Below are 17,954 nucleotides of genomic sequence, written 5' to 3'. Positions count from 1 at the left end.
GTCTCCTCCCTCAAGCACCTTTGCCATAAGCCAAACGGGAGACAAGAGAGAAAAGTGCCCCAAGAACTGGTCCAGTACACCTGTGTCTTGAATTACACATCTGTCCCCTCGGCTACACTTTGAAATGACCTGGAGACTTTAAAAGGCAATGGCATGTAGACCCTGCCTCCAAAATGCCAGACTTTCCAAAACTCTAATATATGCAGCAGGAGTTGAGAAGAATCACCTTAGAGAGCAAGGACGGAGTATCATGACTTTGTAATAAAGCAATGCATTGTGGGAAGCCAGTATTGTATAATAAGCAATAATATTTGTTCTCTGTTCCCTTGAGGTGTTGGGACCCACCAGCAGTGCCCATTCCCAAGCTATAGACACAATCCCTCAGGGGAGGGGCTTTGAATGTATGGATTCTGTAAATTATAGTATACCTGCCCTCTTTTCCCCTTGTATTTTCACACGAATAAGCCTGGTTGATTTTTTTTTCCAACAAATAGAGTCTTGCTTTAGACATCCCATCTAAGGCCTTTGAGTTGTTATGTATGAAATTGCGATGGTATGAATCTATATAATAGGAGCTTAAAATTTATTGTGATATGTAGGGTGATGGTCTCAGTGGCCAATAAAACTAATACTACAAAGAGGCAAATAAACCAGAAGGCCAATTCATATAGTCAGTAAAACTAGGGGCTGAAGAGATGGTTTGGTGGTTAAGAGCACTGGCTGTTTTTGCAGAGGAGCCAGGTTCAGTTGCCAGCACCCACATGATAGTTCACAACTATCTGTAACTCTAGTTCTTTTGGCCTTCCTGGGCCACAGGCATGCACACGGTACACATACATACATGTAAGCAAACACTCATGCACAAAATACAATAAACTTAAAAAATAAAGTCAATAAAATAAACACAAATTTTATTTTTCCAGAAATGAAAACTTTGTCTGTGGAAACTAGGTTCTTTTTTAAAAAATATTTATTTATTTATTATTTATACAGTATTCTGTCTGCTTGTGTGCCTGCAGGCCAGAAGAGGGCACCAGACCTCATCACAGATGGTTGTGAGCCACCATGTGGTTGCTGGGAATTGAACTCAGGACCTTTGGAAGAGCAGGCAGTGCTCTTAACCGCTGAGCCATCTCTCCAGCCCCGGAAACTAGATTCTTAACAGCCCTCGTCACCATAGTTAAAGATCTGTGCTCATGGAAACTACATGGATTTCTTAGTAACAACTCCTAGTGACCCAAATGGTAATTGTTGGTATCCAGGACTTTCTTGTTCCCAAAACAGGATCCAGGCTGACAAAAGAGACCATCACCCTTCTAGTCATACCACAAAAACAAATTGCTGGTCTACCCAGGATGAGATGGGCTTTACCCAGATGATAAGACTCTTCCTGTCTAGAGGGGTCGGAATGCATTTACTTAATACCTACATCACCTACATCATCACCTACATCAGTCACCTACATCAATCACCTACATCATCACCTACATCACTTACATCATCACTCATATCAATCACCTATATCACCTACATCATCACCTGCATCACCTACATCATCACCTACACCACCTACATCATCACCTACATCACCTACATCATCATCTACATCACCTGCATCACCTACATCATCACCTACATCATCACCTACATCATCACCTACATCATCACCTACATCAATCACCTACATCATCACCTACATCATCACCTACATCAATCACCTACATCATCACCTACATCAATCACCTACATCACTTACATCATCACCTGCATCACCTACATCATCACCTACACCACCAACATCATCACTATATCACCTACATCATCACCTACATCATCACCTTCATCTGCATAATGTATAAGTTATTTCCTGGATGTGACTTTACACAGAGCAGAGTTATCCCAAAACTCTTGAGAGACACAGAGCAGTCAACCTTTCCTTCAGGTCGAGTGTCTTATAACCAGTCTTTGTTCAAGCAAATTCTGGGGATCCCTAGTCCGCAGAGTGTGGCCCAGAGGCCACTAAGATGTCTTTGTTGACTCAGCACTGATCCCTCAAGCACACTGTGAAGCTGGCATGGTTGGCAAGATGTCTTCTCCAATTGCTGAGTGAAAAGCTCCTTCCTCAGCCTGACATGGATGCTTTGAAGCCGGGAGAGCAAATCCTGGGGACGGAGGAAAACAACTGTTTCACTGTTAGGAAAGGTGGGACATTCAGCTGGTGCTGTTGACAGAGGTTCTCACATGGCCTCACATGCAGCATACGCAAGTACGTGTGCACACGTACTGGTGAACATGCGTGTGCTTTCTCTCCCTCTTTCTTTCCCTTTTCTCCCTCAGTTCTCTTTCTTCCGGTCACTTCTTTCTCTCACAAACCACATTCTGTTCACCACAGTTGACTTCCGACGAGCAGAAGAAACCTTGTATCTGCTGTAGCTGTCCATCATCTGTGTACCCAAAGTCACGTGTCCTCATCCACCCAAACAGCCTTGTTCTGTGCTTCTCAGAAGAAAGGTCCACTTCGTAACGATTTGATTTCTTCTTCCTTCTTTCCAGAACTGATTTCTACCCATGAATTTGAGAAGAAGGAACTGGAAGAAAACTTTGAAAAACTGCGTCTGTCATTACAGGTTCGTGTCTCCTTTGTTCCCTTGGCTGGTGAAGGGGTCTCAGCACTGTGTTCACTGGCTAACGTTTATCTCACACCACTGTGTACTCGAATATGGAAACCTATCCCCCATCCTTTAGAATCTGGTCCTCTCCTGACAGAGCTGTGGAAAAAATATAAAAGCACCAAGAGGCCACTTGTGCCTCGTGAATAATGTAGTCAGAATGCTAATGAAGTTAATGGAGCATTTGCTGTGTCGGGGGTACCTGAAAAGTGGGGTGGGGATGGGAAGAGAAACTTCTAGACACGAATAATGTTGTTGTAGAGGTCAGAATTGCAAAGGTTGGACCACATCCTGGCAGTTTTAAGACTTAGGTTACCTGGAGATGAGCAGGATGGAAATACCCCTTTCTGCCTCTCATTGTTGCTCGGGGGAGGGGGTTGGTCTCATGTCAGCTGAGTTGCCTGGCTTCCTCCTGGTCTTCAGGGGGAAAGTGTGGAGTCTCTCAGGCACATTCATCACCCCCCTGCCTTCTGGAGACCTGCAAGCTGCCTTTAAAAGGCCAGAAGCAGCCCCAGGGCTAGAGTGAGCTGCCTGGGAGGCTTCAGGTATGGGACAGACAGATCATCCCTGATCCCAGCTGGGGAGGTTCTGACTAGAGAATATGGCTTTTTAAATGTCATGGTCACTCATGTCTGGAAATTGGGAACACTGTTCCCAGGACTGGAACGTGTGTGCGAGAATCTTGCTTCTTTGGTGATGTCTCTGTCACAATGAGCCCGCCCCACAAGGAAAGAATCCAAGGTCACAGAGAGAACGTTGCAGAAAACGTAGAGACTGAGGTACAACAGCTGAGTACTTGTCTAGCCTGTCACCAAATCCCTTCCCCTGCTGCCCCCTGAGGCTGTAGGGTTCTGTACCTCTCCATCCGGCAGAAATTTTTTGAGCTGGATGTTGGCGTGTGGAGCATAGAGTCACTGAAGCCCACTGCTTAGCGCTACTCCGCACCTGGAGCAACTGCTTGCTTGGGCAGTTAGAGATCCAATCTGCACTCTGTCAGATCTTCCTAGCTCTGGAGCTAGGATGGTGATGCACCTGTTCACCTCAGGTACCTGCCCGTGAAATGGGGCTAACAGTAGCTTTTTCTCCAAATGTGAGCAGATGAAGGAGATCAAGCTCAGAGGCTGAACAACCCTAGATGGGTTTGCGTGAGAACCAAGAAGAAACAGCTACAACGAGCTGTTCCAGCAGTGTGGCGTTTATTATTAGCATGCCATTTGTTGACTTCCGAGAGGCCCGTGCTGGGTCAGACCACTCGAAGGATCTAAAGTAGTCCACATGGGTTGAGAATCGTTTCTTCCTATCTTGACTGCGGTAGGATCCTTCCATCCCTGCTGGTCTGTTTAGAAGAGTGAACAAGGCAGGAAGATGTCAGTTGGATGGCTTAGATCCATCTGGGTAGTTATTGTTTAGACTTTTGTGTTGTTTTGATTTTTAATGGTGGGAAAGAGGCTTACAAGAGATACTTCCTGCCGGTTGGCAGTGGCACTCAGGAGGCAGAGGCAGGCAGATCTATGTGAGTTCGAGGCCAGTCTGGTCTACAGAGTGAGTTCCAGGACAGCCAGGACTATTACACAGGGAAACCCTGTCTCGAAAAACCAGAGAGAGAGAGAGAGAGAGAGAGAGAGAGAGAGACAGAGAGACAGAGAGAGAAAGAAATGTCTTTAGGTAACTTCTAAGAAGTATGGTGAGGGAGTCAGAGAGCACCAGACATTTTGTAAGCCATTCTGGAAGGTGAAGGCAATGGTGGCGTAGCCCAGTGCTGGCCTACTGGAGCTTCTTCAAAACTGACGTTTCAATTCCTTAGTTCATGTGAACGCAAACTCCCACTGGCATCCGTATTGTCCCCACTTGCTTTTAATGGCAATATGGGGACTTTTGCTTCTTAAAAATGAAAGGCAAGTAACTGGAAGAATGAAAAGAGAGGAACAGAAACCTGCCCAGGGAAGTGGGGAAACCGAGGCTCTCTGCCATGGTGAAGGAAGGAAGTAGCCCCGTGGGCTGGCACACGCGTGGGGCTGTCATTTGCAAGTCCCGGCTCTTTCTGATCACTGGCTGAGTCGTGTCTCTTGCAGAAGAGTTCATGACAGCCCTTGGTCCCTCCCTGTGGAGCCATTAGGGGGACTTGTGGGAAGGGGTGCTGTTTAGTCACGGAGAGTTCAGAGCCATGGGCAAGCACCCTTCTTGTGCTGTGGTGACATCACTGTCACCGTGGCTGAGAGGATCTCCTTAGCCACATTTGCTCTGAAGCTCACCAGGAGCCCAGTGTACCATAGGCATGTATGCCTTCATTCCTTCTGCACACACAGACGGCGGCCACAAGGCGGGGCTGCTTGCTGGTCTAGTGGGGAGAGAACTAAGCTGGGGGAGAACGGGTGGCTCCCCTCATAGAACAGCCCAGCTCTGAAGTCAGAAAGATGCACTGAGGGTCAGCAGTGAGCCTGAAATGAGAGGTTCCTGGGCAAGGGCAGCCGGTCCTCCCTTCCACGTTCTAGTCGGCTTTCTGTTGCTGTGAGGAAACACTGACCCAAAGCATCTTGCAGAGGAAAAGGTTTCTTTGGCTGACAGGTTACAGCCCATCATTGAGGGACGCTGAGGCAGGAGCTCAAGGCAGAAAACTGGAGGCAGGAACTGATGCAGAGACCGTGAAGTAGTACTGCCATACTGCCTTTCTTATACGGCCCAGAACCATCCGCCTAGGAATGGCTCCGTCCATAGTGGGCGGGGCCCGTCCGTGTTCATCATCAATAGAGAATACCATGCAATTCAGTGGAGGCAATTCATTTGAAATTCTCTCTTCCCGACTTGTATCAGGGTGATATAAACTGACCTGCCCCTGCTGCCTAACCTCTCGTGTCCATCCATGTGGCCCCGGGGGGAACATCTCTTGTTGTCACTTGCAGGACCAGGTGGACATGCTGACTTTTCAGAGCCAGTCTCTGCGGGACAGAGCCCAGCGCTTTGAGGAAGCCCTACGGAAAACCACAGAAGAACAGCTGGAGGTAGTCACCACTACCTGGGCCTCCTAGTGGGTGGGGACACGAACTGGCTTCCCCTGCAGTCTTGTCTAGGGACGAGGCCTCCACACTGAAGCTGCTGCTGCTGAGGGCGCTGGTCCCAACGGCATTAAGATGTGTACCCAGTGCCTGTCAGCACTTCTCCCCGAGACAGACCATAATCTTGGGTTTCTCCAGCAACCTGCTATTTCTGCCAAAACCCACAGCACTCGTCAGGCAGGGTCCCTGGGTGCCTATGGTGTAAACTCCTCTGGCTGAAGACAGTCCACACCATGCTTCTCCAACTGTGTTTTAGGCTGGCGCAGGACAGGACCAGCTAAGATGTGAGTTAGGAGGTCAAAGGTTAACTTTTTTCGAGAGTAACTGGCAAACCTCCTACCATCTGATGCAGTGTTGGAGAGAAGCGAAGGTTGAGAATGAGCTTCTTCTGCTGAAATACTATATTGCTTTTTATCCTGTGGTGTCTTAGATTGAAGCTAGGGCCTCACGTGGGCTAGACAAGTGCTCTTCCACTGAGCCAATCCCTAGCTCCTCCCCCTCTTTCCCATTTAGAGACAGAGTCTCATGAAGTTGCCTAGGTTGGCTTTGAACTTTCCACCCACCCCTCTGCCTCTGCCTCTTTGAGGGCCTAGGATTAAAAGCCTAAACTGCCACAGCTGGCTTGATTTTTTTTTCAAGGTTTTCTACCTGAAATTCCAATTCCAACCAATGTCCTGCCTTTTTACTGCTTACATCCACCGACCCTAACGTGTCATTCACATAAATGGTTTTTAAAACAGAGGAGAGTATCTTTAATACAATGAGCATGCTAAACGTCCTTCAACATTTATTATTGTTAGACTTCATACCTGAGTACTGTGTTCACATCATTAAATTCACACTCATTCCCCTCCAACTCCTCCATGCCCTCCTCAACTTCATGACCTCTTCTTTGATTACTATTGTGACATACACACAGACAGACAGACCAGACAGATAGACAGAACCTGTGGAGTCCATCTAGTGTTGCTCACATGCACATGTGATTGGGATTGGATGACCTGTCAGGGGGCGTGTCCCTGGAGAAGACTGATTCTCCCTCCTTCAGTAGCCATCGGTTGCCCATAGCTCTTCATCTAGGGATAGGGCCAGGTGAGATCTCCCTCATCCACACTGCTTTACTTGGCTTATCTTGTATGCATGAACTCACGGGCACAGGTGGGACATGTGAGGCCCCAGAGCCCTGTGAATCAAGTCCCCTGGAAGGCTGTTCAGAGCCTGTGCTAGCCCAGGAATTCCCCGTCGGAGGTGCTGGCACCTGCTTCCTCACAGATACCGTGGGCACACACAGGGGGAATATGGAAACACCACACCGAGCACATGCATAGCCTTGGGCCCAGAGGGCTGTGCCAGGCAGCTGTCCTAAAGCGCACCCACTCTGCCCTTGTAGATTGCATTGGCTCCCTATCAGCACCTGGAAGAAGACATGCAGAGCCTGAAGCAGGTGTTGGAGATGAAGAACCAGCAAATCCACCTGCAGGAGAAGAAAATCATAGAGTTGGAGAAGCTGGTGAGTCGCTCTGCTTGCTCCGGAGTCAGTGTCCCGCCGATGACAGTGCTCAGTGGGGCATGCCCCTCCCTGCCTGTCACTCACAGGTGAACAGGAAACTCACAGCTGAGCCTGGAAAGCCCTTCTCACACAGCCAGGGCTTCTGACAAGCTGTCCCAGGAGCCTCCTTTGTCACTTCGCCAGTCTTTGCCATGTCCTCCCACACCAAGGCAGCAGCAGGAACTGTCCAGCACTGCTGTGTCCCAGGCTGGGCAAAGCTCTGTCCTTCCTTTCCAGTAACTCACCTGGGCAGTAGGTGCTGCCATGAGCCCAGAAGAGAAGCCTCGGAAAGGGACATTTGCACCCAGCCTGTGAGTGGCTGAGGCCACGTGGCAACCCTGGTGGAATGTTCCCACATCCTCATGAGGCAGAAGGAGCGGAGATAGCAGTCATGGGGGTCCACCTTCAGGAGTCAGTCACCTCCTGGTACTGTCACCTCAGGGAGTGGGCAGCAGCATAGCTGTCTTGGGAGACACGAGCATCCAGTTCATAACAAAGTCTCTGTACCTCAGTCCTCAGTTTGGTCCCTGGGAACTAGCCCAGGGAAACTCCTAGGGGAACAGGGCCATGTTTTGCCCTCTCCTAGAGGCCCGAGACCCAGGGAAGGGCTAGTGTTCCTGAAAGGAATTCATAATGTAGAATTCACAGTAACCTCTGCAAGAGTCCGTCTTCAATAGGAAATTTGCCCAAAGACATAAATGGTTTATTAATTTTTTTATTATTTTTTCATGTTTATTTTTAAATTATGTATTGATGTGCATGACTGTGTATGGATGGGTATGTGCATGTGAGTGTAGTACCTACTAAGGCCAGAAGAGGGCATCAGATTCCCTTGGAGCTGGAGTTACAGATGGTCATGTGTGCTGGGAAACAAATTCAGGCCCACAAAAGTCATACTTGATTTTAATGGCTGAGCCATCTCCCCAGCCCTAGCCCTGTTTATTATTTTTAAAAAATTATTTGCTACTATAGAAAGGAAGAGAGAATGTATACATTATAGGAAATTATAAAGTAAGGTAAACAAAAACAAGAAAATTAAAATATCATATTCCAGCCAGGTGGTGACCTACCTTTAATCTCAGCACTCTGAGGCAGAGGCAGACAGATCTCTGTGAGTTCAAGACCAGCCTGGTCTACAGAGTGAGTTCCAGGACAGCCAGGGTTACACAGATAAATCAAACCCCTCCCTGACAAAAAATCATGTTCCTTCTACATTAACACTTTTCAGAGCTGTGTCTTGATACCCCCCATGTGCGCGTGCACACACACACACACACACACCATATTTTGTCTTGTACAGTGCTTTATAGCCTACTTCCAATGAACAGGTTGTTGTTGTTGTTGTTGTTGTTTTTCCAGCTAGGGTCTTGCTGTGTAGTCCATGCTGGTCTGAAACTTGTTATCCTCCTGCCTCCACCACCTGAGTACTGAGATTACAGGTGTGTGTCACGCATTCACCTTCGAAGACTTAGTTCCTGGACACCTCATCCTGATTCATCTCTGGAACATTCTTTGCAACTGGTTTACCCATAACAGGAGCTGGCCCAGCAGCAGCTGCTGCATCTGGTCCATGCGTTGCTCTCTGTCTGCAGGTATCTCTTGTTGTGTAGGTGCGTGCTAGACAGTGGGACGTTACCATGATCCTGGGCGGTGGAGGCCACATGGCTCATTCCAGCAACTCAGCGCCTACCACGAACCTCAGGGGATGCACTGACCTGATCTTGCCTGGTATCCCGGCCAGGGTGACCCTCAAACAGCCATCCATCTTCTTCTTGGTGACTGGACTGTCTGCATAGGCTCACCCGCAAGCCCCTGGGCTGATCTGGCTATGTTCGGCCATGATCTGGCTTTACAGGAGGCCTACATGTCTTCCTGTCCCAGGAATCTACTTTCTGCTTCCTGGGAATAAAGATGAAGGCGAGATCGGGTTCCTTGCCCCAGGCCTTGGCATGGATCCCAAGCCCTGGTCATAGGCAAGCAGCAGTTTTCTTTAAAGATTAGCTATGTGAACCATCAGTGTGCTCCCCTTTTCACAAGACAATCCAGGCCGAGGGGCTCACCCCAATCATTGTAGCAGCTAGGAGGCTAACGCAGGAAGGTTGCCATGTGTTCCAGGGTGGCCTTAGTCACATGACAAGTTCCAGCCAACATGGGCTGCAAAGTGAACCATACTTCAAAAAAAGAAAAGAAAAATCTAAACGCAGAATGAAAGCAGATTCCCCCAGTGACAGACAGACGTCATGAAGTGGAGAACAGCAGCCACCATAGGCTTTTAAAATTGACCCCTGCTTCTGTATCTTTCATGACAAATAAGAGCCCTAAGGCTTCTAGGCTTCTTTGCTTTGTGTTTCTGTCTGGAAAGGAAAAAGTGTGCCCGCAATACTTGGCTCTCCAGCCCTGTTAATTCAGAAGCCCTTGAGTAGGGCAGTGTGCACACTTGGCAAGAGACAGTGATTCACTACAGATGACATAGGACCCACTGGTCAAACAAGGCTCTGGTGGTATCCACAGCTTGTCTCTGACCTTGACAGTGACCTGAAACATTTACTGTAAAACAAAAACAACAGAAAAAAAACAAGTTGTATAACTGGAACTCATAACTAGTACTCTCTTCTCTCTCTCTCTCTCTCTCTCTCTCTCTCTCTCTCTCTCTCTCTCTCTCTCTCACACACACACACACACACACACACATCTGAGATGTGTACTGCACACTGCTTTTTTCTACCTACATTGCACTTGGGTATTTTCTGTTCTGTTTCTCTGAAACGCGAAACGCTGGTCCCTTATCCATCTCACCTGACTTTCTGCCCACAAGGCCACTGTGGAGAACTGTTAGTGAGGAACCGTTCCTGGCAACCCCCCATAGTGTCGAAGCCAGGGCCACTGCTAGCCTGAGGGAGTCCTTCAGTAGTGTTTCTGCCCTAGGTGGAGAAGAACATCATCCTGGAGGAAAAGATCCAAGTTCTTCAGCAGCAGAACGAGGACCTCAAAGCAAGGATTGACCAGAACACGGTTGTTACCAGGTGAGTGAGCGCACCTGGCTTCTGATGACTTGTCCTGCTCAGATGGCTTTCCTTGAACATCTCCATGTCCCTCTGTCCAGCCTGAATAATCCGGCGCCTCTCAAAGGAGCAGAAGGAAAGCACATGGCTGTGGCCCCTTAGAACACATCCTGGCTGTGTGTCACATCCTTCCCCATTCCCTGGGACAAGAGAGTATAGACCACAGTCACAGCAAGTGCTGTGATTACTTCCTGGAGATTAGGAGAGGGCTATTGGCAAGGCTAGAAAGAATCATGGCTAGGTGACAGCCCCAAGATTCCGGAAGCTCAGGTCAGTTTGTCCCTGCAGGATCCTCTCTCAGCAGCTTTACTTCCAAAGAAGGATCAGGAATCACCCTTGACCCTAGCTCAGAGTGGGGTGAAAGCAGGGCTTGGAGGCCAGCTGTAGGCTGTTCTGATCAGCAAGGCTAAGTTAGCAAGGCTGTTGAGTCATGAGTCTCTTTCTGTCTTGCTACCCAGCTCCCAACAAAATGACATGGAAACTTATAATTTATTATATAAGCTCGGCCTATATCTTAGGCTTGTCCCACTAGCTCTTATAACTTAAATTAATCCATTTATATTAATCTACATTTTTGCCTCATGGCTTTTTACCTGTCTTCCACCTTGCACCTCCTGTTTCCTCTCCATGTCCTCTGGCATCTCTCCTATGCCTAGATTCATCTCCTCTTCCTCTCTCTCTCCCGAAAGTCCCGCCTAACCCCTTCCTGCCTAGCTAATGGCCATTCATCTCTTCATTAAACCAATCAACTTGATAAAGACACGTCTTCACAGTGTACAAAAAGATTATTCTACAACACTAGTGAGACCCAGGCCCGAGTCCTTTCTCACTCAGCTGGACCATTCTCCTCTGTGCAGTCATGATGTATGATCTTGCGTATATACATACACTCGTGTGTACACACTCCTGCGGACACAGGCATACACATGCTCACACCTATACTCATATACTAACACTCACACTTGCATGCTTATACACTCACTTACACGCCACTCGTCCACATGCCCACACATACCCAGCTGCCTTCCTCAGACAGCAAGTGCAGGCATTAGCCCAGAGTAAAGCTCCTGGACTCTAGCCCATCCGGTTGTAAGATGTGTTTGTGTTTCCTGTTAATTCCTTAAAGAGGCTGTCATTTTTAAAACTACAAAATGGGCTAGACAGGTGATTCAGTGGCTAAGATCACTGGTTGCTCTTCAAGAGGACCCAAGTTTAATTCCTGGCACCCTCATAGCAGCTCACAACCCTCTGTAACTCTAGTTCCAGGGGGATCCAACGCCCTCTTCTGGCCTCCACAGGCACTGCATACAAGTGGCTCTCAGACATGCATGCAGGCGAAACACCTATACATATAAAGTAAAAACAAATCATTAAAAACATGCAACAAAGTCAACAACTTAAGCATCATGACACACACACACACACACACACACACACAATTGACTTTTCTTCCACCTTTATCAGCAAACAGTAAGTAGGCATCTTTTTTCTGGGTGCCATGCTGAATGCCAGTCAAGAACATAACAGAGCCTCGATCCTGCTTCCTAGGGCTTGTGGTCCAGCAGACAGGTGGCTGTATGACTTTGGTCACAGAGGCATTGGCCCAGGGCATAAGGTAATGGCGAGCTATTTCTTACTGATTGACAGCTGTCAGTCAGTACCCTGACCATCGCCATGGACAATCTCCATCTCTACCTCGAGAAGGCAGCCTCTCCTGTGCCCCTCTAGCAGCCTGCCCACACTGCCCACCACCTCTCTCCTTTCTACTCCAGCCTCTAGCCTTTGCTCTGTGTACAAGCTCCACCTCCCCTTACCCAGCAGAGAGTCCTGTGAGCCCTGGTCCTCTGCCCACCAGCCAGCTTTGAATGTCTTTGGTAGGCCTGCTACCTGACCATCATTCTCCCCCATGCAGACAACTGTCGGAGGAGAATGCTAACCTCCAGGAATATGTGGAGAAAGAGACCCAGGAAAAGAAGAGACTGAGCCGAACCAATGAAGAACTACTTTGGAAGCTCCAAACTGGGGACCCCACCAGCCCGATTAAATTGTCCCCAACGTCCCCAGTGTATAGAGGCTCTTCCTCTGGACCGTCCTCTCCAGCCAGAGTTGGCACCACACCTAGATGACATCGCTCTGCCACCTCCAGGAGCTCAGGCTTCTGTCCATCTGAGGGAGTGCTGGCCAGGTGCTGGCGGCCATCCTGTGCGCATGCTCAGTAGCTGCATGTGCGTCTTAGGCAGCGTCCTCTCTGACCCCTGTGTGAGACCGTCCTAGTATTGACGCTTAGAAAGGTGTAAGCAGCAGAGTCTGGTGTCCCAAAATGTTTTAGTGTAGTTAGAGGCAAAAGAGAAACAACTCCAATTGTTCTTGACAGATGAGCTTTCACAGCGGATGTTTAGGTCGGTTACAAACAGCTCTGTTTGGAATGCACAAAACCCTCCTTGTACGACCGTGTGGGTATATTCAGACACGTGGGTATACACACGTGGAGATTCTGAATTGCGTTTTTTATAACATGATGGGCTGACATATTTTAGTGACGGTCAGCAGTTTTCTAAGTTGTGCCTAAGAATTATTGGGAAATGAAAATGCGTTTCTATCTAGTTTCCTGGAAATATTTCTACCCAAAATAGAAGGAGAAAAAAGAAAAAAAAAAAGATAGAAGCATTTCTGTCTGCCACCGAGTGGTACCCTGCTTAACACAAACACCAGCGATTTGTAGATGGTAACTACCTTTGGAGCAATTAGCTTCTTAGTCTATTGAGGTGGGGTCCCTGTTACCCCATTGCAGGATTTAGTTGTGACTCCGCCCATCCTGAGAGAATGAAACAAAAGTAGCGGGGCGGGTGGGGACGCCAAGGGATTTGGCCTATGTTTTTCCCATTAGTGATTCATGATAGTTTTGGAAATACCAGTTTAGCTTCCTCTCCACCCCCCACCTAAATAGCATCTCCGAGTCCATCATTAAGCTATTATTGAATCCTCAGGAAGATACGGAGGAGTGTGACCTTTGTAATAAGGGTGAGCATGAACTTGGAGGAAAGCAATACCCTGCATGGTCCATCCTCATGAAGGAAGAATGCTGATAGGGGCCACATTAGACCAGGCGCAGAATAAGGACGCGGGCTCCTGTCATTGGCTTTCATAGGACGCGGGCTCCTGTCATTGGCTTTCACAGGCAACACTCCCCCTCCCACCTCCATTTTCAGTTTGGTTGACTCAACCCCATCACCACCGCACATCAAGATGGCTCAGGGGTTCTAGTCAGGGCTTCCAGAAACCAACCTTTCTGTCTTGGGGTGGGGGTAGGGGCCCGGTTCTAAAGGTGCTAGATCATGTCCTTTCTGATGGAGGATCACCAGGGCTGCCCCTGGCTGTGGTCCCATCTTAGCCCCGGAAGGCTCTCCCAAATAAGGGAGGCCGGTGTAACAGCCAGCCAGCGGCCAGCAGCCGCTGGACTGGTCTTTGTCTCTAAGATGGTAGAGTTAGAACATGAAAGGTATTCATGTAGTGCTATGGACGATTAGAAGCATGACCCACAGAAGAGACGTAGTTTATCAGCCAGCACAGTGGTGAGAATGATACCTTTGTTTCCTGTATGTGACAAAGACCCTTCACTTCCTAAGCATGGGCCTGTCTTTGAGCATGTCCAAGATGAGAAGAGCCATTGAGCCAGGAAGAAAGAGCCTGGGGACGGTGTCAGCTTGTCCAAGGACACACATAGCCAACACTGAGGCAGATGTGGTCTACATTCCTCCTGCGGCTCCGAGTCTGGAGAGCTTCCTGGTCTCAGGTGCATGTGACTGTAGTCAACCTCCATGGGCCTTGCCCATTCTGGAGACATCCACAGTAGAGACACACTGAAGAAACAGGTCCTTTACCTTCGGCTCTGCATGATACTGGGATACTGAGTTGGGCATCCCATAAGAGTAGCTCATGCCATGTCAATTCAACACACAGTTCTTTATTCTTTTAGCAGGCCCAACCTGCAGATATAAGTTTGGTGGCTGCTTAGCTCTCCGAATCAGGACCTGCCTCCACAGCCGCACCTGCGGATGGTGGGTCCTCAGCAATACAGACTTTGATGTGAGTATAGAATGTGGTACAGTATGTTAGACTGTTGTGGTCAACGTGGTAGCGATGTTAGAGCTATAGACCCTCACTAGGTGGACTAGAGCTTTGCCCTAATCAGCCTTGACCTTGGGCACTTGAATCAATTTCCCCACGGCCCTGGCTTTGTTTCTCCATCACAGACACCTCTCACGTACGGTGCCACACTTGAACTGGGTCCTGAGATTCAGGCGGCCCGAGCTGCTGTGCCTCTTCCACGATCCTTCTGTCTCCATGCTGCTGTGATCCAGACCTCTCAAGCGTGGGAATCGGTGTCTGGCCTCATCCCCAGGCTGGGACACTGCGTCCTCCCCTCCTGCCACAGACAGACCTACTAAACAGTGCTAGGCTCTTGATGGAGCCAGGAGGTCCTGCTGACCTGCTTCCACTCCCTCTCCATGGACTGGGACCAGGTTCTGGTGATGTCAGGATGGGTCTGGGGCTCGGGGGTCTGGTACTCTGGGATTAGTTGAAGGGGCACAATGTTCTTTTTCCTGCCCCTCCAGTTTCTGTGTTCCATATTTGTGTTAAACTCTAAAGCTTATTAAAACGAATCTGAGGAATTTTCCATGATATCCGTGTGGTGTGTGTAACTGGAAACATGTCCCATTCAGGCTCGAGATGCCGGCCAATGAAGCAAAGGTATTTTTGTACCCCTTTCTGGGTGTGCCAGAGTTGATGGCCACCAAGAAAAGTCTAGCGACTCCTCTGCTCCCAGACTCAGCAAGTCCAAAGCTTGTACTTTCCCCACAGCCCACCAACTGGGAGCCAAGCCTATGATCGCACGGGCTTATTCTTACTCAAACCGCCACAAATGGTCAGGCGCACATTTGTTCATTTCTGCCCGAAATCAGCCACTCTTCCCTCTCACCAGCCGTCCACTGTGGATTATGGCCATTTATCCAACCTAGACTGACCTCACAGTGTCCCACAGGTGCTGGCATTGCCTGGGGGCAGTCACGGGGGAGACCCAACGTTTCCAGTTCCCCGTATTCATTTTGGTGGAATGTGTGGGAATGGCAGAGAGACCATAACTAGGGGTCCCTGTGTTTGTAGCACTTCCTGGACCTATGATGAAGCCCCCAGGGTCTCTCTCTCTTTTTTTTTTTTTTTTTTTTGATTTTCGAGACAGGGTTTCTCCGTAGCTTTTTGGTTCCTGTCCTGGAATTAGCTCTTGTAGACCAGGCTGGCCTCGAACTCACAGAGATCCGCCTGCCTCTGCCTCCCGAGTGCTGGGATTAAAGGCGTGTGCCACCACGCCCGGCCCCCAGGGTCTCTTGAAGGCCAGTCAAGCTTCCCGAAGTATTGATAGAAACCTAATGATTGATGCCCAATGTGTCACCAGGTCCTGAACTCTTAGTTTCTCCAGGGATATAGCATGCCCCCACATTTTAGTAGCCACTGTCCATTGTTCTCATCCCGTGCTGTGTGACACCACCACCTGTGTTTATCAGGGGTTTGGGTGGTGCCCTAGCCCCTGGCATGTTCAGGAAATGAGATTGACGCCAGCTGTGGGAAACCGTGTTTCCACCCATGGCTGATTCACTACAGGCAGAGGGAACTTGGGACTCGAACCCCTCGTCACCTTTTCTGAACCAAGGAGCCTTGACGATCCCAGATCACCTGTGTGGGAGACCTGTATCACGTCAAGTAGGACCCCGTCAGATGGCACTCTCCCTATGGTTGGCATTGGAGGTCGCTCTCAAAGGCGGTGCCGCATTAGCGGATAGTACCAATGGACAACCGTGGTCTTCTGACTCCCTGGGCTCTCGTGCATGGTGATGGGGTCTGGAGCCTGCCCACTCTGGGGTCTGTGTCAGCTGTGCACATGTGTGCATATGCCTCTTTAGACAATAGTTCTAGCTTGGTGGGCAAGCTTAACTCAGTGACCTGAAAGGGCTGGTCCCTTTGAGCAAGGGCTGACAGGCTACAACAGCCATTTCCGATCCCGCCCACTGCAGCCTTATGTTCTGCCCAGGTCTGTGTAGTTGGCAGACAAGGCAACTCTCTGGGCTATGGGGCCATACAGATTCTTCCAGTTCATAGAATACAGAGCCAGAGGGGGACAGATATAACTCACCGCAAGTGTTTCATAACCAAATGGTGTGAAGGGACGTTTGCTCCCACAGGACATCCTATCCGGACCCCACATTGGAAACGGTTTTCTGGAAACTGCTGATGCCTTTGCATGCCTTTAAAGTCTATGAGCACAGTACCCAGTGTCACCCACTAGATGGCACTGGGGAGCTGCATGAGCCAGGACCCACGCTGCATTTCGCTCAATTCAAGCTGACCAGAAGAGGTAGCCTTTTGGGGGTAAGGGGTAGGGAGGAGTTGGAGACAGGGTTTCTCTGTGTGGTCCTGGCTGGCCTTGAACTCACGGAGATCCACCTGCCTGTGCTTCCCAAGTGCTGGAATTAAAGGCGTGCACCGCCACGCCTAGCTGACAGCTTCCTTCTGACTGAACATCAAGTATCAAGACACCTGTGTCTATTTTTCGGTTCCAGGATGCATGGGGTGTTCTCTGGGTGACTGATGTGAGGTGGGACTGGACTGATTCTTGCACCCCCATAAGCGGTATCCAACAGTAACTGCACCACAGTAGAGGCGCCCTGTACCCCCCAACACTGTCTGAGCTCAGGGAGCTGCTTCCTCAGGTCAGCAATGAAGGGACATTAGCCCACTCAAGCATGGCTTTGGCAGCCCTTGCCCTTTTCCCCCATTCCCTCTGCCTTGCTAAAAACCTTTAGATTACATTCCTAAAGCTAGCCCCCAAGGTCTATTCCCTTATTTGGCTACTTTCTCCTCCTGAGGTTAACCACCAAGGTCCAACTATTATACTACTTTGATAAGTACTGAAATCCAACAGTCAAAAGCTCCTCTGGCTCACCTAATTAACATGCCCAACTGAAATTAAATGCCTCATCCTAACACGGGGTTTCCCTTTTTACCTTTATAGACCAGCATGTGCCTATGAGCCACGGCTTTCTCCTCTCTAATCTTTCCCTTCTGGGGCAAATGAATCTCCTTTGTGTTGAGAACTTGGTCTCGAGGGTGCTGAGTCAACACTAACTTTCAGTCAAGGGAAACTAGGTGTGTGATATGCACCCTTCTAGATAGATGCCTGACACTTAGACTTGGTGCCTGGCGCCAGAAATACACCCCTGGGTGTCTGCCACCATCGTCAACTCGGAAAGCACCAAGGATAAAGCTCAGCTTCCAGCCTGAGTCACTGTTCTCCAAGTAGGGCCTGAAGTCCAACTGGCGGGACTTGCCTCCTGTGCTATAAATGATTGAATGGATGGAAAGTGTGCCCTTCCCTAGAGCGCCAGGGAGTCAGATATCCATCACCCTTAGATGCGTTACACTCTTAGGCCCAGCCTGTGTTCTGCACAAAACTGTTTCCTCCAAGACGGTGTGCGTGGCAGCGAGGGCAAGTCTCTGGTGTCTGTGGGCTGGGGGGATTTTACTGAGACCAAAGTCCTCTAGTTTAAGATTGATGGTTGATGAA

General features: G+C 49.1%; 1 protein-coding gene across 3 annotated transcripts in view; it reads left to right on the top strand.

Moving 5' to 3' along the window:
* Positions 1-15,016, top strand: part of Mtus2 (microtubule associated scaffold protein 2) — a 376,016-nt gene extending 361,000 nt beyond the window's left edge. For all 3 annotated transcript variants that reach the window (XM_057764364.1, XM_057764365.1, XM_057764366.1), the window contains 5 exons: positions 2,554-2,627; positions 5,570-5,668; positions 7,113-7,232; positions 10,197-10,294; positions 12,246-15,016. In XM_057764364.1, coding sequence (XP_057620347.1) covers positions 2,554-2,627; positions 5,570-5,668; positions 7,113-7,232; positions 10,197-10,294; positions 12,246-12,459 — 605 coding nt within the window. In that variant the 3' untranslated portion in view covers positions 12,460-15,016. The remainder of the gene's footprint in view (positions 1-2,553; positions 2,628-5,569; positions 5,669-7,112; positions 7,233-10,196; positions 10,295-12,245) is intronic.
* The last annotated feature ends 2,938 nt before the right edge of the window (positions 15,017-17,954 follow it).

This window comes from Chionomys nivalis, chromosome 3 (genome assembly GCF_950005125.1).
Source record: "Chionomys nivalis chromosome 3, mChiNiv1.1, whole genome shotgun sequence".
Lineage (NCBI taxonomy): Eukaryota > Metazoa > Chordata > Mammalia > Rodentia > Cricetidae > Chionomys > Chionomys nivalis.
This window is presented reverse-complemented; position numbering and strand designations above follow the sequence as displayed.